Source organism: Salminus brasiliensis, chromosome 21 (genome assembly GCF_030463535.1).
Source record: "Salminus brasiliensis chromosome 21, fSalBra1.hap2, whole genome shotgun sequence".
NCBI classification, from domain to species: Eukaryota; Metazoa; Chordata; class Actinopteri; order Characiformes; family Bryconidae; genus Salminus; species Salminus brasiliensis.
Window position 1 is genome coordinate 24,098,189 of NC_132898.1, and position 25,013 is coordinate 24,123,201.

General features: G+C 40.9%; 1 protein-coding gene across 2 annotated transcripts; it reads right to left on the reverse strand.

The window, feature by feature from the left end:
- Positions 1-1,874: 1,874 nt before the first annotated feature.
- bicd2 (bicaudal D homolog 2 (Drosophila)) lies at positions 1,875-25,013 on the reverse strand. 2 transcript variants are annotated; one of them, XM_072665712.1, is made up of 9 exons: positions 24,685-25,013; positions 11,642-11,854; positions 10,855-11,007; positions 9,770-10,207; positions 9,145-9,474; positions 6,976-7,647; positions 6,277-6,428; positions 4,915-5,155; positions 1,875-2,034 (listed from the first exon to the last, which is right to left on the reverse strand). In XM_072665712.1, exons 1-9 carry the CDS (start codon positions 24,886-24,888, stop codon positions 2,032-2,034), a joined length of 2,406 nt encoding a protein of 801 aa, XP_072521813.1. In that variant the 5' UTR covers positions 24,889-25,013; the 3' UTR covers positions 1,875-2,031. The 2 variants fall into 2 exon arrangements, with proteins under 2 accessions (XP_072521813.1, XP_072521812.1); XM_072665711.1 differs by lacking the exon at positions 1,875-2,034 and having other exon boundaries at positions 2,528-5,155.

A 25,013-nucleotide genomic window follows, 5' to 3' on the forward strand; every position in this document is an offset into this window, starting at 1 on the left:
AAAAGAAAAGAAAAGCAAAAGCTGTCTGAAGTAAAAACTGGACAAAGTGATCTGAGCATGATGGGATAAAATGCACTTAATTAGCTAATTCCAAAAACGCTGACAGGTTTTCATTGTCCCAACAAATGGGTTCAGTTGAAATGGTGAGTTTCTGCTTATGAAGTTAGTAATAAAGTTACATAATGAAAGATTGACATTTAAAGGGGGATTGTACTTATTTTACTAAGTTCTTTGCATAACTCAGAAATCAGAGTGGGAGTTTGGTTTGAAATTTGATTAATTGCAAAGAAACTTACTGACTCAGATTTCTTTACAGCGGTGATGAAAGGAACCAGACGTCAGTCGCCATGACAACACCAAGTTAGCTATATTTTATTTAAAGGGGACTACTTTTCTTGACTCACAGCATGCATCCCTCTGTCTAGGTCCAAGGATCAAAATCTTGTTATTAAGATGATGCAAAACAGCATCTCAGGCATCAGGCCTTATATTTCTAACCATTTGGTGAAATGTTCTGGTTCCATTCCATTCTGGTGAGCAATTCGGTCATGGCAGGTTTCACACCAAGCCCACTCTGAATGACTTTGTTTACATCTGAACTGATGAATTATGCAGGACCTTAGAAAATTTGGCAAAATTCCCCTTTATTAGTCAAACTGATACACAGCCACTAGTACACAGCTCAAAAAACATACACTATTCACCAGCACGGCGTCTCGTCCATGTTGAAAACGGTGCAGAGAACAGACGGAGCTTAATACTGAACCAAACACTGAAAACACTGAAGACTGCTGCTCTCCTTATAAATGTGTTAATAGTTTTATAAAAGGCACAAGTGGTCTACAAGGAGACTTCTTCAAAAGCTTCTCCATTTTTTTTGTTGTTAAAACCCGATCCTGACCTTGTCCAAATACTTGCCGAGCTCTGGAGTGGAGAGAGAGGTTTTAGCTTGCACTGAAGCCAGCGTTGTGGTGATCCACTCTGAAACATACTCCAGCGCTTCCTGGAGTAACGAAATGTAGTTTTCTTTCAGTTTTTAGGACACAAAAGTGTCAAAACAGCGTGAGAATGAACTTCTGCCTCTCTTGTATCGATAAGAATAAGACATACACACCTTTCTTAAACCTGTAACTACAGTTTTCCCTGGGTTTCTCTCAGAATATGGCAGAAAAGAATCCATAATATAGTTAAAAAAAAGTAATAATAAAATAACACAATTATATTATCTTTTATGTTAAATACATAATATTAAAGGAGTGGTGTCCACTGAAATGTGTATGTCTTATATAATGTGGAGAAATGTCAAAAGTGCAGTTAAAAAAAAGCCCCACTTTATAATACATGTCTGTAAGAACTGTGTAATTACACAATTAATAGTCCATGCAGTAACAGCATAAGTGCTGGCTGTGTATTCACCTGTTACAGATGGATTAGTGGAACAGCTTACATAATTACACATGTGTATCAACTGCAGGTTTAACTCATTATGTTATGCAGTATTATAAAAGCAGCAGTTCATACCAAACTATTACACATTTATAACATAAGAGGGACATATACTGTTCCAGCTACTGAGATCCACGTGTGTGATTACACTTTGCCGAGTCAAAACTGAAGGTGGTACACCTGTGTGTACAACTGTAGCCCATCTGTAACATTGAAAAGAAAGGATCAGCACTAGGGACAATGCTGTTCGATTAATTATTAATGTGTAATAACAGTTATTAGACATACTATATAAAGTGTGACCAAAAAAAAAAAAAATGAGAGAACAAACTTGAACTAAGAAAGAAGAAAGACAGAAGACCAAAGCTGCAGGACTCCTTAAATATTATTAAGCGCATTTGCCTGCATAACTAAGGAAGGGAAGGAACTGTGTGTGTGTGTGTGTGTGTGTGTGTGTGTGTGTGTGTGTGTGTGTGTGTGTGTGTACACTTGTGTACTTTGAAGCGCTCTGGAGCAGGACTGTCAGTGGCAGGGCGATTTGCTTTGCAGTCAGGGACTAACCACTGTTCTCCTGGGCAACTACAATTACTGTAAGATTAAAAAATACATAAAAATCATCATTAGAATCATCACAGCGATTTCAGTCATACCGAATAATTTAATAATTGTATTTACAATTGATACAAATCATTTAAGGGAAAAGTTAAAGAGTAAAGCAAAGTAACACAACTGATCTCTGACCTCAGATACAGTCGACCAGCCCAAGACACGTTTGGTATTTGACATGTGATTCTTTAGTTTTGCAAAAAAAGGAGATGCTAGGCTAACGTTGCTAACAAACACTGGACTTAGGCTGTCACAGCGGTCTGTGAGGCCAATAAATGCTTTGCAACGTGTTCATTTCACTGCCATCACAAATGAGAGAAATTGAGAACAAACCGTATCACTGTGTCCATATGGCAGTGTTTTTACATAGAGATGAGACAAGTGACAGTCTAAGGCCAGTGTTTGTTAGCGACGTTAGCCTAGCACCTCCCTTTCTAAACTAGAGAAGCACACAACAGATACCAAACAGGTTTTGGCTGATCGATTGAATCTGGGGTCAGTGATCAAACATGTTAACTAGATTTAATCTTTAGGGTTAATATACAGACACAGACAGTTACTATGACAACATGCCACAACAAGTAGAGAGTTAATGGACCACAAATAACTGGAGACTCAGTTACCCATCATGCAGCTGGTTTGCGGGAGGAGAACTCGCATGCAGATGGCATTGGGTGGTGATTTATGTACAGCATGGAATACAGTCTTCCGTAATGGAATACAATGGAACTGAACACACAGCAGTATACAAAAGACTGTAAATGGAGATTCTCCATTAAGGATAAATTAATATAATCTGATCCAGGTCTAATATCAATCAAAGGGCCCTGCTCCATTTCAGTCGGACCTCCAGAGCCCCCAAATTATGTCCAGTCTCAGACATTATCAGGACGTCCAGTACATATTCTCCAATCAGTATCCCTTTTAGCTTACTATTAGACTAAAAATGAGGTCCGTATCCCTAACAGTGACCTACTTAAAAGGCTGAATGAGATGTTTTGCATCTTCAGGTGTTGTTTAATGAAGGACCACCTCTTCAGACATCAGCACAGCCAAAGGAGTCGCAATATGGGTCAAAACGGCACAGAAGGTAGGTTATTTCCTGCTCCTGGGCTACGCGTAAAGTTGGGTAGTGTAATAATCCAGATTTCACTTTTGAGAGTGCCCTCATGGACAGCTGTACACATGCATTTAATGACAAACGGAGAGATACAAAAGTGAAAGCAGCATGTGTACTGAATACTGGATTTTACACAAATATGACTCGTTAGCAGCGTTACGCAATTCTGACAGTGTTCCAGCCCAATAGTGTACAATCAATAAGATTCTGGAGCTGCTATTTTAAGGTAAAATGCTACAAAACCAGAACTTACTGCTATTGGTTTCTTTCAGATTAGTTAGAAAGTTTCAGATCTCCTGGACTATAACTCTGGGGCCCATCGCTTTATCCGTGGCTGTAAATGGTACAGCAGGATCAGGCTCAGTAAAGGACGTCTGACCGCAGGATTACTACGACTTATTCCCACTGACACTCAGATGAGAGCTTAGCAGGCTAATGCTGAGGAATTAGCCACACACAGCTGGAGTGTGTGTTCCCTCTGAGCTGAAGTTGTGGGTCACCAGAGGGCAGCCCCAAACTCACAGAACTGATCTAAGAAACAGATTTAATGCAGGTTAGAGTTACGCTTTCCCATTTCACACAGCTGAAGGGCCGGCTCTGTCTGATCCCAAGAAAAAAAATATAAATAAATAAATATATGGTCTTGAAACAGAATTCTGACCAATCTGGTCTAACCAATCAACATTATTTTATTAAAATAATTATATATTTTTATGTCCTAATAAAATATTTATTAAAACTGTATTTAAATTATGCTTAAAATATAATTTCACACTATTTTAAACCATCACAACAGTCACAAAACACAGGAACAGCATGCATCAGATGCCTTCACACACATTAGCACAATCAACATGCTCCCAAACATTCAAGACATTAGAGCGGCATTTAAAAACTTCCCCACTTCAACTAACAGTCAGGTTTTTGCTGGACTGTAACTGATGAATCAATTATTATTTCACTGACTGAATAATGAAGTCTGCTCACTTTGCCTCACAGCTCCATCGTTCAAAATCCCACCTGTAAGTAATTTGTTTTCACCATGCAATACAGCAACAGAAGTCATATCGCCTCCTATGCTTCCTGCCATGTTCTGAAATGTTTTAAAAGAGCAAGTTTGCTAATCCAGCTTCCAACTAATCTTAAGAATTCTTTTCATGCCTAGACTGTGCGAGCATTAATGCTTCTTCCCATGTAGATCATCATTGGTGCTGTATAACCCTTTAGAGGTCATGGCTGCTTTGACCAGTCAACAAGGGGTATTCGTGGCAATGCTCAATAACCAACACTGCTGCCTTAAAAGACATAAACTGACACCAGAAAAGTTAGTGTTAATGAGGATGCTGATGCAAATGGCAGGTGCGTTGAAACAGCCATGCAAACATGATGCTGATGATAGTGGTTGGTTAGTGGATGGTTTCAGCAATGATTTAACAGTTCACATGGAAGATGATTAGTCCAAACATACATCAGTGAACCAGGCCAGAAGACTGACAGTTAGTTGCACTGAGCGATGAAATACTTGGGATGGTAAATGGTTAGTCAGGTTCAGCGATGAAGCAGGGGTGCGCTGGATTAGATGGTAGATGGTTAATGTCACACAAGATCTTGTACTTCTCACTGCAGAAGACCACAGGACTGCCCACGCGGCTAACCACAGGGCTGCCCACGCGGCTAACCACAGGGCTGCCCAGGTTGCCATGGGGATGTGGCCGGCTTCTGCATGGCAGTCTGGGACTTACGTGCGGGCTGGACGACGAGGCCGGTCCCTTGCCCCTAGAGAATGGCCCTTTCCCTCGGGCAGCAGGGTTACTGCCCCTGCGTGACTGCTCGTGGTCAAACTCCAGGTCCTCCAGGCGTTGGGTCAGAGCCAGCTTCTGTTGGATAGCCATCCGGAGCAGCGAGTTCAGCGTCTTCTTCTCATCTTCAGCTGCTGCCAGCTGTCTCTGCATGTCGTCCAGCTGAGTCACATACTCGTCACACCTTCAGAGAGGAGAGAGAGAGACTTGACTCCTGAACACTCTTACCCACCATTTAGAGAGAACAGTGGAAAGACTATGATGACTATGACTAATTATACAAGACTAGAAAACTTCATCACAGCCATTTTTCCTCCTAAAATCAGACATGAGTAATTTGATAATAGAACAAACCCATAAGCACAATAAAAAAGTTTTAAGATCCATCTTAAAGATTTCAACATTTCTGATTCATAAAATACTGACCTAAAAATACAGTGAAAATACAATGTAGATCAACAGAGCAAGGAATGACATGGACAAGAAGAAAGTAATCTATGAGAATGAGAACACAGAGCTGCCTGACACTTCCTCAAAGTTTCTAAGGATCAACCAAAATCAATTAGTGTAACTCTCAAACCTCTTACCCCTTTACCTCGGTAAACCTGCACCTGTACCTGTATCTATTACAAACATAACTCCTTCCAAGTCAGTATAAATGATGTTGCTCATAAACCAAAAAGTTGCAAAAGCATTTTGGTAGCGGTGCAGACATGTTTTTCCCCATAAACAACATTGCTGACTACTTATTGCATCCTTAAAAAACATAAAAGCAGCCAAAACATGGACAAGGAGAATCTAATCCATTAGAATGAGAACAGAAAGCTGCCTGACCCTTCCTCAAAGTTTATAAGGATCAACCAAAACTACATAATTTTTAAGGAAACTGCAGGAGTGCTGAAAGGCTTAGGTAGTGATACCGGTCATCTGCAATAAGTAACCAAACCTGCAAAACAATGTCTTAAAATAATGTAAAATGTGTAGCTAAACTATGTACAAGCTAATCTTAAAAAGGTGTTTTTTCACTGAAGACACTGTCAATCTAAAGTTTTAAGCTCATGACTGATCTCTGTTCACATCATTTGTTTACATTCTGACTTGACAAGCTGACCTCACATGGGCAGTTCAGACATTCTGAAGACTTTGCGACACGACAGTACGCATGAAAGCCTGCTGGTTAGTAGCACAGTAGCATGTGCAGGTGGTTCACTGGTGAAGAATCAACCAGCCAAGAGGAATGGCTATGATGCTAAAGCTATGTGTGAGAAATGTGTCTGTACCCAAGGAAGGAAGGTGTGTGTTTACCTGGTAGCAAACATGGCTCTGAGGGAGGAGAAGGTGGCTGCGTCCTCTTTCAGAGCCTTAAGCTCGTTCCTCAGCTTCATCATCGTTTCCGTGACAATAGTCTTCTCGTTCTCATATTTACTCTTCAGGTTGGCCAGGGCCACCTCCGCTGTCTGCAAGGGGAAACAGATCAGGTCAGAACAACAGAGCTCATAACCAGTCATAACTACCATCACTGCAGGATTGAGAATGACCCACCACCCAAATAATACCTGCTCTGTGATGGTCAGTCCTGTGGGGTCGTGATCATTGATGAAGAGGGTAAAAGGTGTGCAAAGAAACAGATGAACTACAATCTATAATTATAGAACTACACAGTGCTCATATATGGGAAGTGGAGCTGATCTAATGGGCAGAGTTAATTCCAAACCAGGGGTGCTCATAATATTCTGATATGACTGCATAGATGGAGATAAAGCTGTATAGAGGGACTCTGATTTCCCCAACGGTTTTACTCTCATCAGGAGACCGCAAGTTTGATTCCTGAAAATGCCACCGCCAAAATAGTCTGTAATTACTGGCGCACTGTCAGCATTAATTTTGTAGATAGACACAAAACCACCAGTCACCAATATCAAATGACAATCATCAGACTCAACCTATAAAGCTACTACTGTTGGCACACATATCCCAAAACACACACACACACAAACACCTCACCTGTTTGTTGGCCTTGAGCACAGTCCTCAGTGTGGCGATCTGTTCTCGTTTAGTGCTCAGCAGGGACTTAAGCTTCAGGATCTCCTCCATGCAGGCTGTCTGGTCTTTATCTGGCACAGCAGTCAGCTCCAAAGAGGCCACCCTCTGCCTGGACAGCTCAGTGGTGCGGTCCACTGCCTGCTGGAGGTGCCGAATCTGGTCCCGGATAATGGCCACCAGGTTATAAACGTCCATTGACTCCTTTTTGGAATCTTCTCGTGCCGGGCCAGCGGGGGCGCTGTTCATAGTGCTGTTTGCGGATTCAGAGGCAGGGGTTGGTTCTGAACCAGCGGGAGTTTGAGTAGAAGTTGGACGGTTTGTTTTGCCATCAGCTCCCTTGCCCTCCTTGTAGAAGTCGAGCATGACACGGCTGGGCGTCTCGTTGTTGCACATGCAGACGTGGTGGTAGAGGTTGGCCAGCTCCTCGCTGAAGGCCACCAGCTCGTCCTGGGCCACGCTGAGCGCCCCCTGCGAATCGCCAGCCAGCGCACTGGTCTCCTGGAGCTCCCTCTGTAGCCGGGCCAGCTGCTCCCGGTCCGCTCTGCCTCCACTCTCCAGCTGGGACACTTGGGCACTCAGCTCACGCACCTGGCTCTCCAGACGCTCCTGGACCTCAGCATGTTCCTCCCTCACCTGGGCACGAAAGACAGCGAGACTTTTCTCATTCATACAAAAGAAGGGATAAACAATGACGTGCGCCACACATATGCTAGTGCTTAAAAGTTTTGAATTAATGAATAATAGTTATTTCCCCAGAGCGGATTATTATTAACTAGACTCCAGGTTTGTTTAATTTTATTTATAATTTCAAGCATTTTTGCATCATTTTTAAATAACAATATAATAGAGATCTTGGCCCAGTCTGAGTGTGTCTACAAAGAGACAACAGCTAGTCTCTGAGGGTCATTTGATGGGGGTCAGTTCTTTCCAGACATTGTTTTCGAGTGTAAACAAAAAGATACAAGCTTTTGAATGGTAGCCCTGGCAAGTGAAATAATATTACTTGTACCCAAAAAAAAATAAAAAAATAAATAAATAGGCAGTAAGGTTTCCTGAATTATTATGAAAAATGTATTTAACAAAATCTAATGTTCTAATATAAATATAACTATAAAAAAACTAATTTCTGGATATAATCACTTCTTTAAGTAATTATATGCAGTAAAACTGTCCATAAAGTAATAATATCCAGAAATTAGTCAGTTTTTTTATTTATTAGATTGTATTTATATTCTTTATCAGAGAAAATTAGATATATTAAATATTTACACTACATGTAAGGTGACAGTAGAACAGGTCTTAAATAGTGTGGTGTTATACTGAGATTTAAATTTAAGGCAACTAAGATGGTGTTAGTTGGGGCTAATAAGTGACCAAGGACCCATTTTACATGTGAAATTAATATTATAGCTAATAACATCAATATAGATATATTTTTAAATTAAATTCAGCACTAGCAAGGGTAAAAACTTTTGATACATGTGAACCCGCAGTGATCTCTTTTAGAATTGCTGCCGATGCTGCATCGTCAACGTGCTCGATTGAAAATGCTGGGTCCCCAGCTCCATCACACCAGCTAACAGATGTCTGTGTCAGCCAACACTGCTTTTTTAAGAGTGATTAGGGGAGAGAGCACCATCTACTCTACCGTAGAGAAAATGGCCCAGTGTGCTCTCTCAGAGTCCCCGTCCCTGTCCCTGTCCCCATCCCATAATGACAGCACTGTAGAACGCCGAGACACATTTTCTTTCTGCTGCAGTGGCTTGCTCTCTTGGATTAACATTTAGAATCAATGTAATATATATATGACAATGATATGATAAAACACTATGCTAAAAATGGTCTATAATAACAACTGTCCTCATCAACAATTGGAAATCTGTTACAAATTTGTAATTAATAGTTTTTTTACTTCCAGGTTGCCAACAGCAACTGGTACATTTATCACATGATAAACATGCATATCTGTTAGGATGGACCAAAGACATCACCAAAACCAAGAAAAAGATTCGTACCAGCCACGTACTCCGAGAACATGGCAGCACAGTAGACAAAGGTAACAAACGACTTTTTAATGGAGCACCAGAATGAACCATAAACCATGTGACTGAACCTGAAACCCCGCCTCACCTCCTCATGCTCCACCTTCAACGCCTTCAACTCCTCCCTCAGCTCCCCAGCCTCTGCGACGGCCACCTCGTATTTACAGCGCAGGATCTCAGGGCCATGGATGTCCAACTCGTAATAGTCCACATCTCCTTCCTCACGGCTGTCTCGTTCCCGCTCGCTGTCCAGAGCGGACTGCCTCTCTTTTCCAGCATGGAGCCTCCGCATGGCCCCCAGGTCATCGCTCAGCCTTGCCATCGCCTCCTGCTGCTCAGCCAGTGACCCGCGTGCCTGCTCCAGCTGCTTCTGAGATTCCTGCAGGGTGGACAGGAGAGCAACCTTCTCCCTCTCAACCTGAGAGAAAAAGTTACCATTTTAAATCCAAAATATCAAATTAAAAAACAAGTCCAAATGTTTGTGGACACCCCTACTAATGAATGCATCCTGCTACTTTAAGTTGTACCCATTACTGACACGGATGTTCCAAATTATTTTAATTTAGGCATTCAAGTTTGAAGGATGCTAACTGGTGAACATAAGTTTGCATTACTCATTTGCGACATAAGCCTTATAGCTCCAGTGCAAAAGTCAACAACAACGGGGGAAACATTTAACTCTCATGTACTGAACTTTTTCTTTAAAAGCTCACCTGCATGAGCTGCTGTTTGAGTTTCTGGATCTCAGAGATGTTCAGCTCGCTCAGCAGATCATCCACCAGGCTGGGAGCTGGCCGGAACCTCTCACCCTTCTTCGGAGTGGACGACCTGTTGTCTTCGTCACTGTCGACCATTTTAGCGAAGCCGTTTTCGAAGGCGCGGACGGCCTCATCGTTGTTGGGCTCGTCCAGACCCAATTTAAATGTGTCCAGAGAACTGGCAAGGAGAGAGTCCCCAAGGGTCATGTGATTGGTCAGTTCTTTCCGCAGGGCCGCTTTCTGCTCACGCTCGGTCTTCACCGTCTCCAGTGCCTCGGTCAGCTGCCGCTCAGCGATCTCCCGCAACCGGACAGCATCCTCCAGCTGACTGTTGAGGTACTGTGCCTCCTCCTCTAGCCGCCGGATCTCATGCTTCAGACCCTCAAACTCCACCTAACCAATCAGACACAGGGACAAAGCACGGACAACAGGGAGGTTAAAATCATGGCCTCAAGATTTGATTCCATACTGAACCAAAGATTCAGTACTAGATGATTCCTTCAGTTCTTTAGGTGTTGATTTAGTGCATCAGTATATCGGTTACCTAATTTAGAATTAGGTAAGTCCAGCTCTGTTTCACAAAGTGGGTGTGGTTGTCAGAGGACCTGTCCACTGATCCACTACTGTAATAATTACACAGAAGTAAAGGAAGGAACCCAGCAAACCATAAAATCTGTGTATGGAAAACTGAAAGCAAAAACAATTTTCTCAATTAAAAATTACATTAAAAATTACTTTAAAAACTGAAATGTAACTGTAGATTGTATTTATTGCTTTTTTATTTCAGATTTGGATTTCTATCATTTAATATAATAATATAATTTTAAACTAAAATAAATTAAACCTAAAATGAACTAAAACTAAACAAAATTAAATAGATATAATTTTTTTTTAAATAATCACTTTGAAACCAATGACTAATTGTTTAATTATAATTATACATATGACTCTATATGTAAATATGAAAGGGTTGATCAGTGAACCATGGTGATCAAATGTGATTTAAGTGGACAGTCATGAAGCCCTCTGTCCTGCCTCACCTGTCCCTGTTTGAGCAGAGAGACTTGTTTCTGCAGACTGATGTTTTCCTCCTCCAGCTCGGTGTAGTCCTGCAGCAGCCGTGATTCTCTGACCTTAAACTCCCTGATATCATCCCGCAGCCGAGCACGCTGCAGCTCCACCAGCTCATTACTCTGACACAGAGAGAGAGAGATTTCAGAGTAAACTTAACTCAGAGTTGTATATGAAATGTTAACCCTAGCCCACCAGAAATGCCAAATGCCAAAAGCATACTGTACAATTACATTTATGTGTACATTATAAATGATTCAATAACTGCTATGAATGATTTAATTACTGCTATAACTGATTAAGCATCAACCACAAACGAGTCAGTAACTGCTACAAATGATTCAGCATTTGCTATAAATGATACAGTAACTTGTATTAATGATTCATTTACTGCTAGAACTCATTAAGTATCAACTACCAATGATTCAGTAAGTGCTATAGATTATTAAGCATTTACTATAAATGAATTAGTAACTCCTAAATGATTTATCATCCAAGACAAATGATTCAGTAACTGATTTAAATTATTCAATTACTGCTATGAATAATTCAGCATCTACTTTAAATGATTCAGTAACTGCTATAAAACTGTAACGGAACTTATGTTGTAAAAATAGGTCTTTATATCCAGTTTCTGGCCTTGGCCAAAATCCAGTACTAGAATATGGACTCAGGGTCTGGGTTTGAAGTCCTTAAACCCCATATTGCCATAGTTGAAACATAGCTCTGGCCCATTCAAAGCTCCGCCCAACTCACCTCTCTCATCTCCAGAGCAAGAGCGGCCAGTCGCTCATTTTCGGTCTGTGTGCTGGTTAGCGTGGTTCTGGTCTGTCGAAGCTCTGCCTGAAGCTCCTGAACCCTCTGCTCATAGAAGGCCTCTTTAGACGCGGACTCCATGATTAGGGACTCCTCCCGGCTCTCTCCGTCTGCCGCGACCTTCCGTTGGTTGGAGTGGGCCTGGCCATATGCCTGCGTACAGGACCAGAGAGAGAGAGCACCCTGCTGAAACCCTCAAACTCTGAGAATAAATAGAAGGAGAGTAAACTCTCATACTGGCTGAACGTCTGAAAGGGGCTGTATCCCAAATGACTCCAGATTCCCTATTAAAGGTCTTGAAATGATGGTTCCTTCATTCAAAACACTGCATAGTATTTCTAACAATAAGTAATCTAGGATTGTGTGCAATTTCCTACTGGATATAGACTGATATTTGGCTTTACTTGGAAGTAGAGATCATTTGAGATTCATTCATTTGAGTGTTTTTTTTTCGTGGCCTTTTGTGGAGTTCTATGAGTTGAAACAGGAAGGCCGCTGACTCAACAGAGAAAACCCTGAATCTGTGTATTGAGCATGAAAGAGCAGCTGACCTCTGACTGTCCATCTATCACACTTTTCTACACAAACTATCAGAACAAGGTCCAGTCCGAGGCCTTCTTTCGTTCTCCCTCTTTCTGCTACATCACTCAACTTCCTCTCCTTTTCACCCTCTCTCCACCCCATCCTTCCCTCTTTCACCCTGCTCTTCCCATCCACCTCCCAGTAGGCCCCTCCATTTCTTTCTATTTTTTTTTCTTGTTCCCCTTTACCCCTTCCAACTGGACCCCCTCCTCCTCCACCCCCCTTCATCCTCCCTTCTTCCATCTCTTAACAAGGCCTGTCTTTCTCCTTTTCCATCCCCCTCTCGTCTTCCTTCTCTCTTTCTATCTTTTGTTCTTACTATCTCTCTCCCTTTCTCTCTCTTGCTCTCCTTCCCATCTTCTCTCACTCTTATGCTCTCTCTATGCCTCTCTCTCTCTCTCTCTCTCTCATCAACTCCCTGCCTCCCTCCCTCTCCCTCTCTCTCTCTCTCTCTCTCTCTCTCTCTCTCTCTCTCTCTCTCTCTCTCTCTCTCTCATCAACTCCCTGCCTCCCTCTCTCTCTCTCCTTCCCCCATTCTACTGTCTCTGTGCCAGGCTGGATGATGTCACTGCTCTGTGCTGATGAATGCCTCAGTAACTGAGAGACTGTGTGACAGCTCTGTCTGCTGAAGCTAAATGCTAATGGTCTCTCAGTGGAGAAGTGATGCAGCTCAGTCACTGTACAACAGCCATGACATGATTACAACCTAATCTCTCTGTAACAACTCGCACACTCCGAGAGACACTCTGACCATCGGTCACTTTGCAGTGACCCCGAAACACCTTCACACTTACAGGGTCTTTCATTCTCTCTGAGTTTCGCTGAAACAGGAGGAGCAACGGTGTATAAGAGCAGATTGAAAAATTTCAGTCCTGATCATTTCAGAGTCTGTCAGGAAGGGAGCACATAAGGTACACTGACACAGAGGGAGAGAGAGACAGACAGACAGAGAACTGAATTTAACAGAGAGAGAGAGAGGGAGGGACAGGGACACACACAGAGAGAGAGAGGCTGCAGTAGTGGTAGTGGTTTGTCCTGCTGGGCTGTATGACGAGGCTTTGGACTGAATACTGATGTGGGCGTCTGAGATTTTCTGGCCCTTAGCCACAGAACCGCGTGGCCTCGTCTGACTAACAAAGCGAACATGTTACTGAAGAGCAGCATTCGCACAGCATTCGCACAGCAATGTAAAATAATAATACAAAAATTATTATTTAAATACAAATACAGAATCATTAATAGACTAATGTAATTTATTAATGGTTATTAATTCAGTAATAAATACCTTTAAGACCATAAATATGCAGATATAGCACAATTGAAAAGGCCAACAGTGATCTTTTCACAGTCCTTCAAAGTGATCTTGTCTTCTGGACCAGTCAGTGTTAACCCTCTCAGCTTTAGCAGACTTTTCAACAAGTTACATTATTTATAATATACTATGTCTTTATAACCCCAATCAAGGTAAAAATAAAAAAATTTAAAAAAAGAAAGAAAAAAAAGAAAAAGAAAAAAGCTTTTCCTGTCTATTTTATGCAATGGGGTGTTTGGGTTGAGCTTGACAGACCCAGTCTAACATTTAAATAAATAAATAAATAAATAAATACAGTAAATTTTTTATAGGCAAAACAAGTTAGTGTGATGGGGTGGTCAGATGCTCACACCTAGTGAACATCTAATAATGAACCAAAAGAATTAATTTTAAACGGTATACCTAATGAATCGTCACTTGGTCCAGCACTACAATATATATTCATAATATACTATATTATATATATAAAAATCGTAACCCCTGTAATAGGGTAGGCATTGTATCGACAGTTTCTTGTCAATATACAGTGCTAATATAAAGCTTCTGTGTGAACGCCTCTTACAACAGTGAGGTTAAAAGGAAGGTGGACGGTCAGACAGGAAACACCACCACATTACCTGTTCCAGACCAAATCCTATTGGGGAGGCGATCAGATACTCATGCATGTGCATGTGCGTGCACCAGCGTGTGTGCAGCAGAGTGTGTGTGTGTGTGTGTGTGCGTGCATGTTTGTCTGTGCATATGTGCGTCATCTCCTGGACGAGACTCACAGAGGAGAATAAAGGGTTTTATTCTGTAAACACAAATCTTCCTGTGGCCTGAATCTGCTTCTAAGCACCAACAGTCGACCGGCCAAGAGTGAATTTAGCTTCTTTAGTTTTACACTGGAGCTACGAAGCTAATGAGCATCAGACGTCTATATGGCACCAAATAGCATGGTGCTAACTACAGACCTAAATCATCACACATTCTCCCCAAACAGTGTGGTGGTGTTCAGTAATCTGTGATAGACCTGATTATGTTGTTTGACACTGTATGACTCACATACTGTGAATTAAACATGGAAAAACTTGACAAAATATAAAATATAAAAGTTTTAGTTCACATTTTTCCATATTAAGGGTCATCAACTGACTAATCTTAAATGACCAAACTGAACTCAGTCTTAATTCATTTTATCCAGAATCCACTATGAATTCAATCAGCACTAGGAATAATTTAGAAATTGCTACAAATTGTTTGGTAACTTTTATAAACAATTAAGTAACCACTATGAATTATTCAGATACAACCATAAATTTGTCAGTATATAGTATAGACATTTCAGTTTCCAATAATAGTTTTCCTGTATCTACTACTAGTTATTTCGTAACCACTATGAATTGCTCAGTAACTATAAATTTTCCAGTCTCCGCTATTCAGAAGCCTCAATGAATTGTTCAGTTATGCAGTATAGATAATTCAGTACCCACTTTGAATTAATCAGTAAAAACTATTAGTCAGTAGCTACTAATGGAAGTGGTTGGAGGACAGTGTTTAATGGTTTAAGCAGGCAGTTAGCACCTTGCTACTTGGTGCCATATAGATTTCCATAACTTGTTAGCAAAAGTCTCATTAAAAATTAAATAAATAAATAAAAAGATGCGGACTAACATATCTTTACTACATGTACATTTAGAGTAAGGGAGAAAACGGAAGCCTTCATATTTTCCTCAGCTATCACTTCATAGATCCTACAGTAAAGGCAGGTCAACGCTCTGGAGCTACTCTATTAGACTTTAACTTGAACAAAACCTGAAGATCTGTAAACTCTCTGGCTCGAGGGTGGACCACTGCAAAACCTCTAAAATGTTTGCATGCACCCATTCTTTAAATAGACCTGGGCCCCCATAAGAACGGCAGCCAAGCCTCATTAGAAAGAGCCAAAGACCCAGACAAGCGGCTCAGTGGCTGGGAAAGTCCCGCCCCCACGCAGCTGTGGACACTTCTGACTGGTGGAAACCATGTTCTAGCTGTTTCCTATTGGTGGAACACACATTCCACTCTTTTTTCCTCCCCTTCTTCTGATGAAGAGCACAGCTGTACAGCTCCACTTCCTCACTTCACTGCAGTTTTTAGACAGAGCCTGACAGAGCAGCTAAACGGAGGCGTGAAAGGCAAACTGTTACATAAATGACATTCCAGCAGCCTCCCGTCAGCACTGTAACTGTCTGAGAAGGTTCTTCACACATGGTTTGGTTGGCACAATAGGACTTTTTAAATGGGTCCACATTTCAGAACTTGGACATTACATTTCCTTATAGTACATAGTTCATAGTAGGTACTGAATAATTCACACTGAATACTAAAAACTGATAGTAGTGATGGGAGTGGTTGGTGATGCTTACATACATCTTTATTAATTATTTTACTATTTGTATTTGATGCAATATGCATTTTATTTGGCTCTATTTAGCTCCGTCACAGTCACAAGGCCTTTCAAGATTGCTTGGAGGATTATGTTTTATGTTTTTCAGGAAACTGGGGTGTTCTGCTGAAGGCCGTTATAAACATGCTTTCGCTGTGTTGGGCAGAACTGAAGCTGAAGAGTGGGGTCAACCCACAAGAGTATAAATACAAGAGCCAATAAGTGACATTCTTCCCAACCAGTATGGCCAGTGCACGCCTGTTCTGCACAGAATGAAGGCCAGAAGACCTTCTCTCAACCACCCACTTCTTCTCTTTTACCTTTTCACAGCCTTTAAGACGCTTACAGAGTCAAGACCTGGCTGTTGTGTTTAAGAAGGCACGGTGACATTAGAAAATAACTCATGTTTAAGCTGTAGGAACTCGCACAGTGGACCCTTCACGGTCATCTGAGCTGAACAACATGTTAATTGGACACTGCAAGGCATCTCCCAGGAGATAACACGATGATGTACAAGAGGCATCATTGTGGGAAAAAGTATTTCTCAGCTTTTATACACATTTGAACAAAAAGTGGCATGTCCAAAATTATTCATACCCTTTGAAAACTGTCACAGTATATGGGAAAATCCAAAGTTTTATACCATTCCAAATAGTCCAAGCTGTTTTAAAGCATCCTAATTACCCTGATTCATTGGGAACAGCTGTTTTAATCAACTCAACAAGAAAAACAGCAGCTCTCTGCAGTTGGTTTGTGGACAGTCATGGCTAAGACAAAGGAGCTCACTAAGGACCTGCGGCTGTGCATTGTGGCCGCTCACAAGTCAGGAAAGGGCTATAAAGCCATATCAAAATGTTTTCAAGTTCCAGTGGCTACAGTGCAAAGTATTATTAAAAAATACAAGAAGTTCTGCACTGTGGAAAGATGTGGTCGGAAGCCAAAAGTGACACCTGTGCTGGCCAGGAGAATAGTGAGAGAGGTGAAGAAAAATCCAAGGATCACCACCAAGGCCATCCTGGTGAATCTGGACTCTGCTGGTGGTGACATCTCAAGGCAGACAGTTCAACGGACACTGCACACTGCTGGGTTCCACGAACGCAGGCCAAGGAGGACACCACTTCTCCAGAAAAGGCACACAAAAGCCCGCTTGACCTTTGCAAATGCTCATCTGGACAAAGAAGAAGACTTCTGGTGTTCTGTTTTATGGTCAGATGAAACAAAAATTGAATTGTTTGGCCACAATGATCTGTGCACCATTTGGCGTGAAAAAGGAGAAGCCTTCAACCCTAAGAACACCATCCCCACTGTCAAACATGGTGGTGGGAACCTAATGTTTTGGGGGTGTTTTTCAGCCAATGGACCAGGGAACTTGATCGCAGTAAATGGCACCATGAAAAAAGAGCAATACATCAAGATTCTCAACAACAACATCAGGCAGTCTGCAGAGAAACTTGGCCTTGGGAACCGGTGGACATTTCAGCACGACAACGACCCAAAACACACAGCCAAAGTGGTGAAGAAATGGTTAGCAGACAAAAACATTAATGTTTTGCAGTGGCCCAGCCAGAGTCCTGACTTGAATCCAATTGAGAATCTGTGGAGGGAGCTAAAGATCAGGGTGATGGCAAGGAGACCCTCGAACCTCAAAGAGTTGGAGCTCATCACTAAAGATGAATGGGCAAAAATACCAGTGGAGACATGCAAAAAGCTGGTCAGCAATTACAGGAAGCGTTTGATTGCTGTAATAGCCAATAAAGGCTTTTCTATTAATTATTGAGAAGGGTATGAATAATTTTGGACATGCCACTTTTTGTTCAAATGTGTATAAAAGCTGAGAAATATTTTTCCGCACAATGATGCCTCTTGTACATCATCGTGTTATCTCCTGGGAGATGCCTGTGTCATTTCCAGGCAAAAATATAATTTCTGGTTAAATAAAAGTAAATTTAAGTCAAACTTTGACAGGGGTATGAATACTTTCGGGCATGACTGTGTATATATATATATATATATATATATATATATATATATATATATATATATATATAAAAAAAAAAATATATATATATATATATATATATATATATATATATATATATATATTAATGCTGAATCAATTTTCCAAGTAAATGTTTTACTATCTTTTACATTTTAAACATTTTTCCATTTTTTTGTTTCAGATTTTGCCAGCCATATATCAGCATTGGGAGTTCTCATATAGTTTATATAGTATGTTTTATCTTGGGTAATTTAACACAGAATGACAAAGTAGAGACTAAACAACTCATAGTGGATACTGAATAACTGACAGTAGATACTGAATCATTTCTAGCAAATAAAGAATTCATTGTAGTTACTAAATAATTAGCTGTTGCTAAATAATTCACTGTGGAAAATAATTCCTTTATAGCAGATATCACTGATCAATTCACAGTGACCCCTACATAATTTATAGTTTCTGTCAAAGAATTCATAGTGGTTCCTTTAAAAACAAAACAAAACAAAAAAAAACACAGTACACATTGAAGCAAAAAATTATTTGTAGGGGTCATTAAACAATTCCCAACGGTCACTGAGAAATTCCCAGTGGTCACTGAACAATTCATACTGGTTACAGAATAAGTAATAGTAGTCACTAAATAATTCACTGTTTTTAAATGAAATGTTGGACTTACTTCTAAGAGAAGACTGTAATTGGTTGGTATAACCTTTCATTACTTGTTGGCTACATGTTAGAGCAGCATTAACACTGGTGTGTTTACCCATGACATGTGTGTATGTATGTGTCTGTGTCTGTATTAGGGGGATTACACTGTCCTCTCGTCACCTTGCCCAGAGTCTGATCCTGGCTGTCTGAGCCATTGCCGCTACACATGTCTGTCATGTTTTTAACATGTTCTTCATGCACAGGAAAACACACAGTCGTTACGTGATGTGAGGCCTGAGGGTAATCGTACCGTTAGAAGATGAACACCTAAATCCCTGGTACAAGCACACTGCACTGTAATGCTACTCTCAGAAACTCAGATGGGTAAGACCTCTTGTCTTAATTTATTATCAAGTATTTAATACTGACCCATGCTTTTACTGGAGGGGAATTCAACTTGCTTGTTTCCAAGATAAGATATGACATTCCATTCTTTGTTAGCAATATTAGCTTAGCATCTCCAGCTGAAAACTAAAGAAGCACATGTTTGATAACAAACATGTCTTGTTTATCAACTTAATCTGGGATTAGCGATGAATCATTTTACTTTGATGTTTTGCAGAATTGCTCCTTCAAAGATATTTTCAGTTCATCACACATTAGTTTAGTTTTGACACTGTTACCAGTGTAGCCATCAAGCTGAATTAACATACACTGTTCCGATCAATGACTGTAGAAAACACGTACGCCGTGGTTCCTGTCCCTACCGTTCTATAAAAATGAAGCCAAAACTGTCTGCCACGTTGTGAGATTTTCAACCAGAGGTGAAGTCAGACTCACATACTCATTTGGTAGACCCGCCCCCTTCTCCGTGACCAAGGGTGTCTCAGACCAACTCTATATGTGCAGAAGCAGAGAAGATACGGGGATGTCCGGAAGGTCGAATATTCAACAGTAAAAGTGTAGCTCATGTAAGTTCCTCTACAAATCAGCACCATGTAATGAACAGAAAGAGTGTGATGCAGCTCCTGTCAATCACTGTCAATCACCTGTCAATTAGTTAATTCCTTTTTTTTCCTAAAAAAGCAAAAAAAACAAAAAACAAAAACGGGCCAATATTAGCACAGGGAATAGTAGACACTGGAATCAGACACTAGAGATGGAACGACAGTTTAGAGGAGAAAAACTGTGAAAAATGTGCTGGTTCGTCTTTGGGGGCTGTGTGACATCATGCAGTTACACATCATACTGCAACCAGACAGTGCAGTGCTAGACCTAAAATTTCTGTAATAAACAAAAAACATGGCCTACAGTAAAGCACTGCACCAGGCTGAACCAAGCTGCGCTATACTGTAAAACACGTGCTAGTGGAGCTCCAGTGTTTGGGGTGAGGTGTTGGCGCGTTTCCAGCCCCCAGGGGCTTTATTTAGCTCGATTTTGACACAGATCCTCTTACTGCCCCAACCGACCTTCCCCTATATTTAGAACTTACTTCAATCAGAGAAGAATAGATTTCTGACAGCTGAGAGAAACACACAGTCAAAACAATGATAAGGAAAGAGTTCAGATATGTGTGTGAGTGCTGACATCCGAGACCGAGAGCAAGAGGGAGAGAACCATGAAGAGATATAGACCTGAAACTAATTCCTGGTGGAAAGATATATACAAGATGTTGTGCGGCAAAGACAGAGCCCAAAGAAAACATATTTGTTGAGGTATGCCATTGTTTTACTATCGTCAGCACTGCATTTAAAGCTCTTATGGAGGTTTACTGATGGGTTTGGATAGCAAAAACAACGGCAATGCCTGGTTTCATTCACCACCACTGTTTACATCTGAAACACTGAATTATGCAGCAGTGTAGTAACTACAGTGATTAACCAAGTCACATACAACTAAAAAGAGTATTTTTCCAAGTTTCTTATTAAAGGTAATGGTTTATATGGGGCCACTTCTTTTCTTTCCTCCCTTCCTCCTCTCTCTCTCTCTCTCTCTCTTCAGTGGTTACAGTGGGATCTATAAACTCTGGTATTCATGGCTGTGTTCAGATCGACTTCTGTTCTACCGAATGACGCTCTAAACATCCTGCTTTTTCACTGCTCGCACACAGGAAGGAAGTATGGGGGCTTTTTTAAGGCTATTTGGGTGGGAAATGTCTGATTTCTCCAAGCTGTATGTGTGTGTGTGTATAAAAGATGATCTTATGATTTTAATATGGAAAAAAAAAGAAAACACCTGTTGCACTTTGCCACATCTCTTATTATTTCTTGACAGTTATAACTTTATAATGTTAAAACTATAATGTTTTTTAAGGGTTGATATATGAACAGGAATGCATACAGCCATATGCAAAACCCAAACTCTAAATGAAAATAAAATATATTATTTTGTTATTATTACCATGTACAGCACCAGTTAAAAGTTTGGACACACTTGGTTAAACACATGCTGATTATCCCAAAAACATCTGTACATCCAAACGTGACCATGTTTTTGTTTTTAAAATAATCAAATTAATGAAATATAAAAAAAACTGGGGGGGATAAAAAGTTGTATGTTGAACTGAAAGGAGATTATGTGGTCAGATTTATTGGGCCATTTATTGGTCTTGTTAAATGAATTAATGTTAAATGTACTAATGTTTATTAACATACTGCAGTTGCATGGTATGAGAGGTATTTCCACCATCACACATACACACTGCCACAGTCCTCACTGGATTCAATATTTATTGCACTGCCCATAAATTATATATTATATTGTATTGTTTGTCTGCACTTGTACTGTGTTGCACTTGTGTTCTGTATGCACTGTGTCTATATTGCACCATGGTCCTGGAGGAACGTTGTTTCATTTCAAAGTGTACTCCGTATGTAGTTGAAATGACAATAAAAACCCACTTGACTTGACTACTTAGGCCTACTTAAACCCCCCAGCCACAACGTCCAACTACAGTGGATACCTGGGTGTCTCCAGTGGATGTCCTAATCCTAATAATAAAGTTTCACCAATTCATATTTATATATGCTATACTAAACTGCCATCCAATCAGCCACTAATTACCAGGCAGTTTATGCAGTCTGTATCTCTATAATTGATCTCTTTTCTGATCCAGGTGTTCAGTGATCTAGAAATATTGCCTCAGACCGGTCATACACTCAGAACGTTGTCCTCTGCTGCAGTTTATCACAGTCATCACATAACTCATCACTACATCACCTACATCATCAAGTGTAGGAGTGTGTGTGTCAAAAGATGAGATCACACATACACGTCTGCATTAAAGGGAACTAAAACCAAATCAGCGGTGCTCCACTGAGTCAGTGGTCCAGTTCCTCTGCTGTAAATACTTCAGCATTCTTAAACTGTTCGGTTACGTCACTGTGGAAAGATTAGTGCTCCATCGCTTCGAGGACAGGACAGGCCGAGAACACCCTGAATTACTCTGAACACAAGTTTACTGAGTTACTGAAACTGGCCAACAAGTTTAATCCACTCAAACCTGACACACTTTCAGACAGTTTTATAACAGGACCTCTCTCTGCCCTGTTCACTTCAACAGCAGCGGAATTTCAGGGCTCATCGTATATGTCCCGCTGTTGTGTTTTATACAGCATGCAGTATACAGGAGACGTTTTAATGAACACAGAGATGTATTCAGAGATGTATTCAGTATGAATGTTATTAGTTATTAGTACTGATTCTAATAATCAGTGTTTTATTGTGTAAATAAGCACTTACTGCCCAGATAAGCAGCTTTTCAATCTGATTTACACAGTTAAGTAACTATTGCCCAAAAACAGTTACTGGGTTAATATTTGTGTCTTGCTAGCAAGAGAGCATGAGAGCACAAGAGAATAGTGGCTAGATAATGCTATGCTAATGACGATGTTCAGTTGGGTTCTCTTTTTAATTTTTATATATATATTTATTTTTTTATTTATTGGTTAAACCTTTTATTTAATTTCAGTTTTTAACATTACTCCACATTATTTGGGCCTTTCATTGTTTTATGGGAGGGAAATGTTGAATGTGGGGCCTCTGCTTATTACTGTGAAAACAATAAGGAGAAGTTAGTTAGTAGAGGTTTATAAGAACTTTGAGAGTATTACTGTTTATCTGAATCACTGCACAGGAACTTATGTCATAACCTAATTCTTACAGCATGTGGTCTAGTCTGACACACTTCAGCAGTCTGTCAATCTCTCTCTCTCTCTCTCTAATTCTGTAACTCTTTTGTTTCTTTCAGTAAATTATGGAGCAGGTAAAGAAGGCTGCAGAAATGACAGGGTGGGGACAAACAGTACAGACAGTACAGACTACACTCCCCAGCTGCTCCTTTAGGGCTGATTGTTTCCCTCTTGTTTGTAAAACAGTTCAGAACACAGTCTATGGAGATATAGAGAGGTACAGAGAGGTAGGGTGTGTGTGTGTGTGTGTGTGTGTGTGTGTGTTTACTCTTAATCGAATATGCACCGATGTTTTTCTCAGCATAAGCATCAAACTCAGGGAGTCTGAATACTATTGTATTTAAACACCAACAAGATATTCCTACTGATATCAGTTTAGTTTTGGGGTGTATTTGAAGTGTATAGGTAATTAATGCATATTCTGCCACTTTAAGTTGCATCCATCGCTGACACGGAAGTGCAAATGAACACACACACATCTTGTCACAGCTGTAGAGAAGTACTGCCACTAGAATAGGACACTCTGCAGCAGATATACATCAACCTATTGGCACCATGCCTAATGCCAGGCATGAGCTAGAGGGGTATAAAGCCCCCCATTATTGAAAAGTGGAGCAGTGGAACTGTGTAACTATCATCGTTAAAGTGCTAGAAATGGTTCTTCGAGTGATGCCATAAGGAACCACACTTGTGTTAAAGGTTTAAAGTAGATGTAGATGTTATTTACCCTCTTGACAGTTCTTCACATTCACATCCATGTTAAAAGGGTTCTTCATTAAGAACCGTTTGTAGCATTTTTATTTTCAGTGTATTATATGCTGTAGAATATCAGTGGACAGCAGTGATGGACAATGTTGATAAATATCAGTATTTCTAGCATCACAATTTAAGTCTGTGTCTTAACCATCAGCTCTGTTATCAGGAGGTCGCCGGTTCGATCCCGGTGATGCCACAGTCATCCATGGACAAGAGCCCCAGAGTGCATAACTGGCCTTGCTCTTGCTCTTGCTCTCGCTCTCTGGGAATTGTACTATTGTACCAATAGATAGCTGCATTAGTTTTACTGGGGTTCCAACTCCCGCTTAAGTTCACATATAAGCCCATCTCGTTTAACCGAAGCCCATTTGTAAGAGTGCATGTGTGAAAGGGGTTCCAAATGTAACCTTACCCAGCACTGTAAGCATTAACCAGACAGAAATCTACACAGTTACAGAAAAGCAGCTGCAGTCTACCTACTGTGCCTTTCCCTAGCCACAACCAATAGGATCCTGACAGCTGCATTCTGACTGGCTCGCTGCACAACTGCCTGCACAACTACATGGATATGATGTAAACATCAGACTGGGTTTGGAGAAGCTGTCAGAATCGTTCACAATGATGGTGAACCTCTAAAAGCTCCCTCACTGACAGGTTTACCATGGTTTTGAGAGGGTTTCAGCCTGAAACCTATTCAATGGTGGAGGGATACATGCAAAGAAAACCTATTGTATTTTACCATCAGCATCATTCTTATCAAACTTAGTAGACACGTGGAGATTCAGTGGTGGGTCTGGATGGTAAATACAGTGCCTATATTTGTGTTGTAGTCAATTTTGACACCTGTCTCATTCACCACAACTGTCAGAAAGTTTCAGAAATTTCACTCTGAATGACTTCTTTTCCATTTTCACTGTCAGACTGGATAATAAGAGTGAAGTACACAAAATGAAACTTAAAAACAGGACTATTTTAAGACATGAATCGTATGTATTGTTCATTAATCATGCACTAAACTAGACCCCAATACCACGGTACACCAATATATCGCCCCACACTCGAGCTGTTCTGCTCAGCAGACAGTCTCACCTCTCTGAGCTGCTCCAGCTCCTGTCTGAGGGTCTCATATTCTCCTTCCAGCTCCTCATATCTCTGTGTGAGCTGCTGTTTCTCCTCCAGCACGGCCAGCCCGTACTCCGCCGCCTGGATCTTCTCCCGGGTCGTCTCGCCCAGTTCCCGGGACAGCCGCTCCACCTCGGCCCGCAGCCATGAGCCCTGCTCCGTCGCGGACATTTTTACCTCTCTTACACTTACTCACCCCCCACCAAAACACTCCTCAGCCTGCGCTTCATCTTCACTTTCCAACACTAAACACTTCAACCGCTCCGAGCAAGCAGGGGAATCCAGCTGGCCTGAAA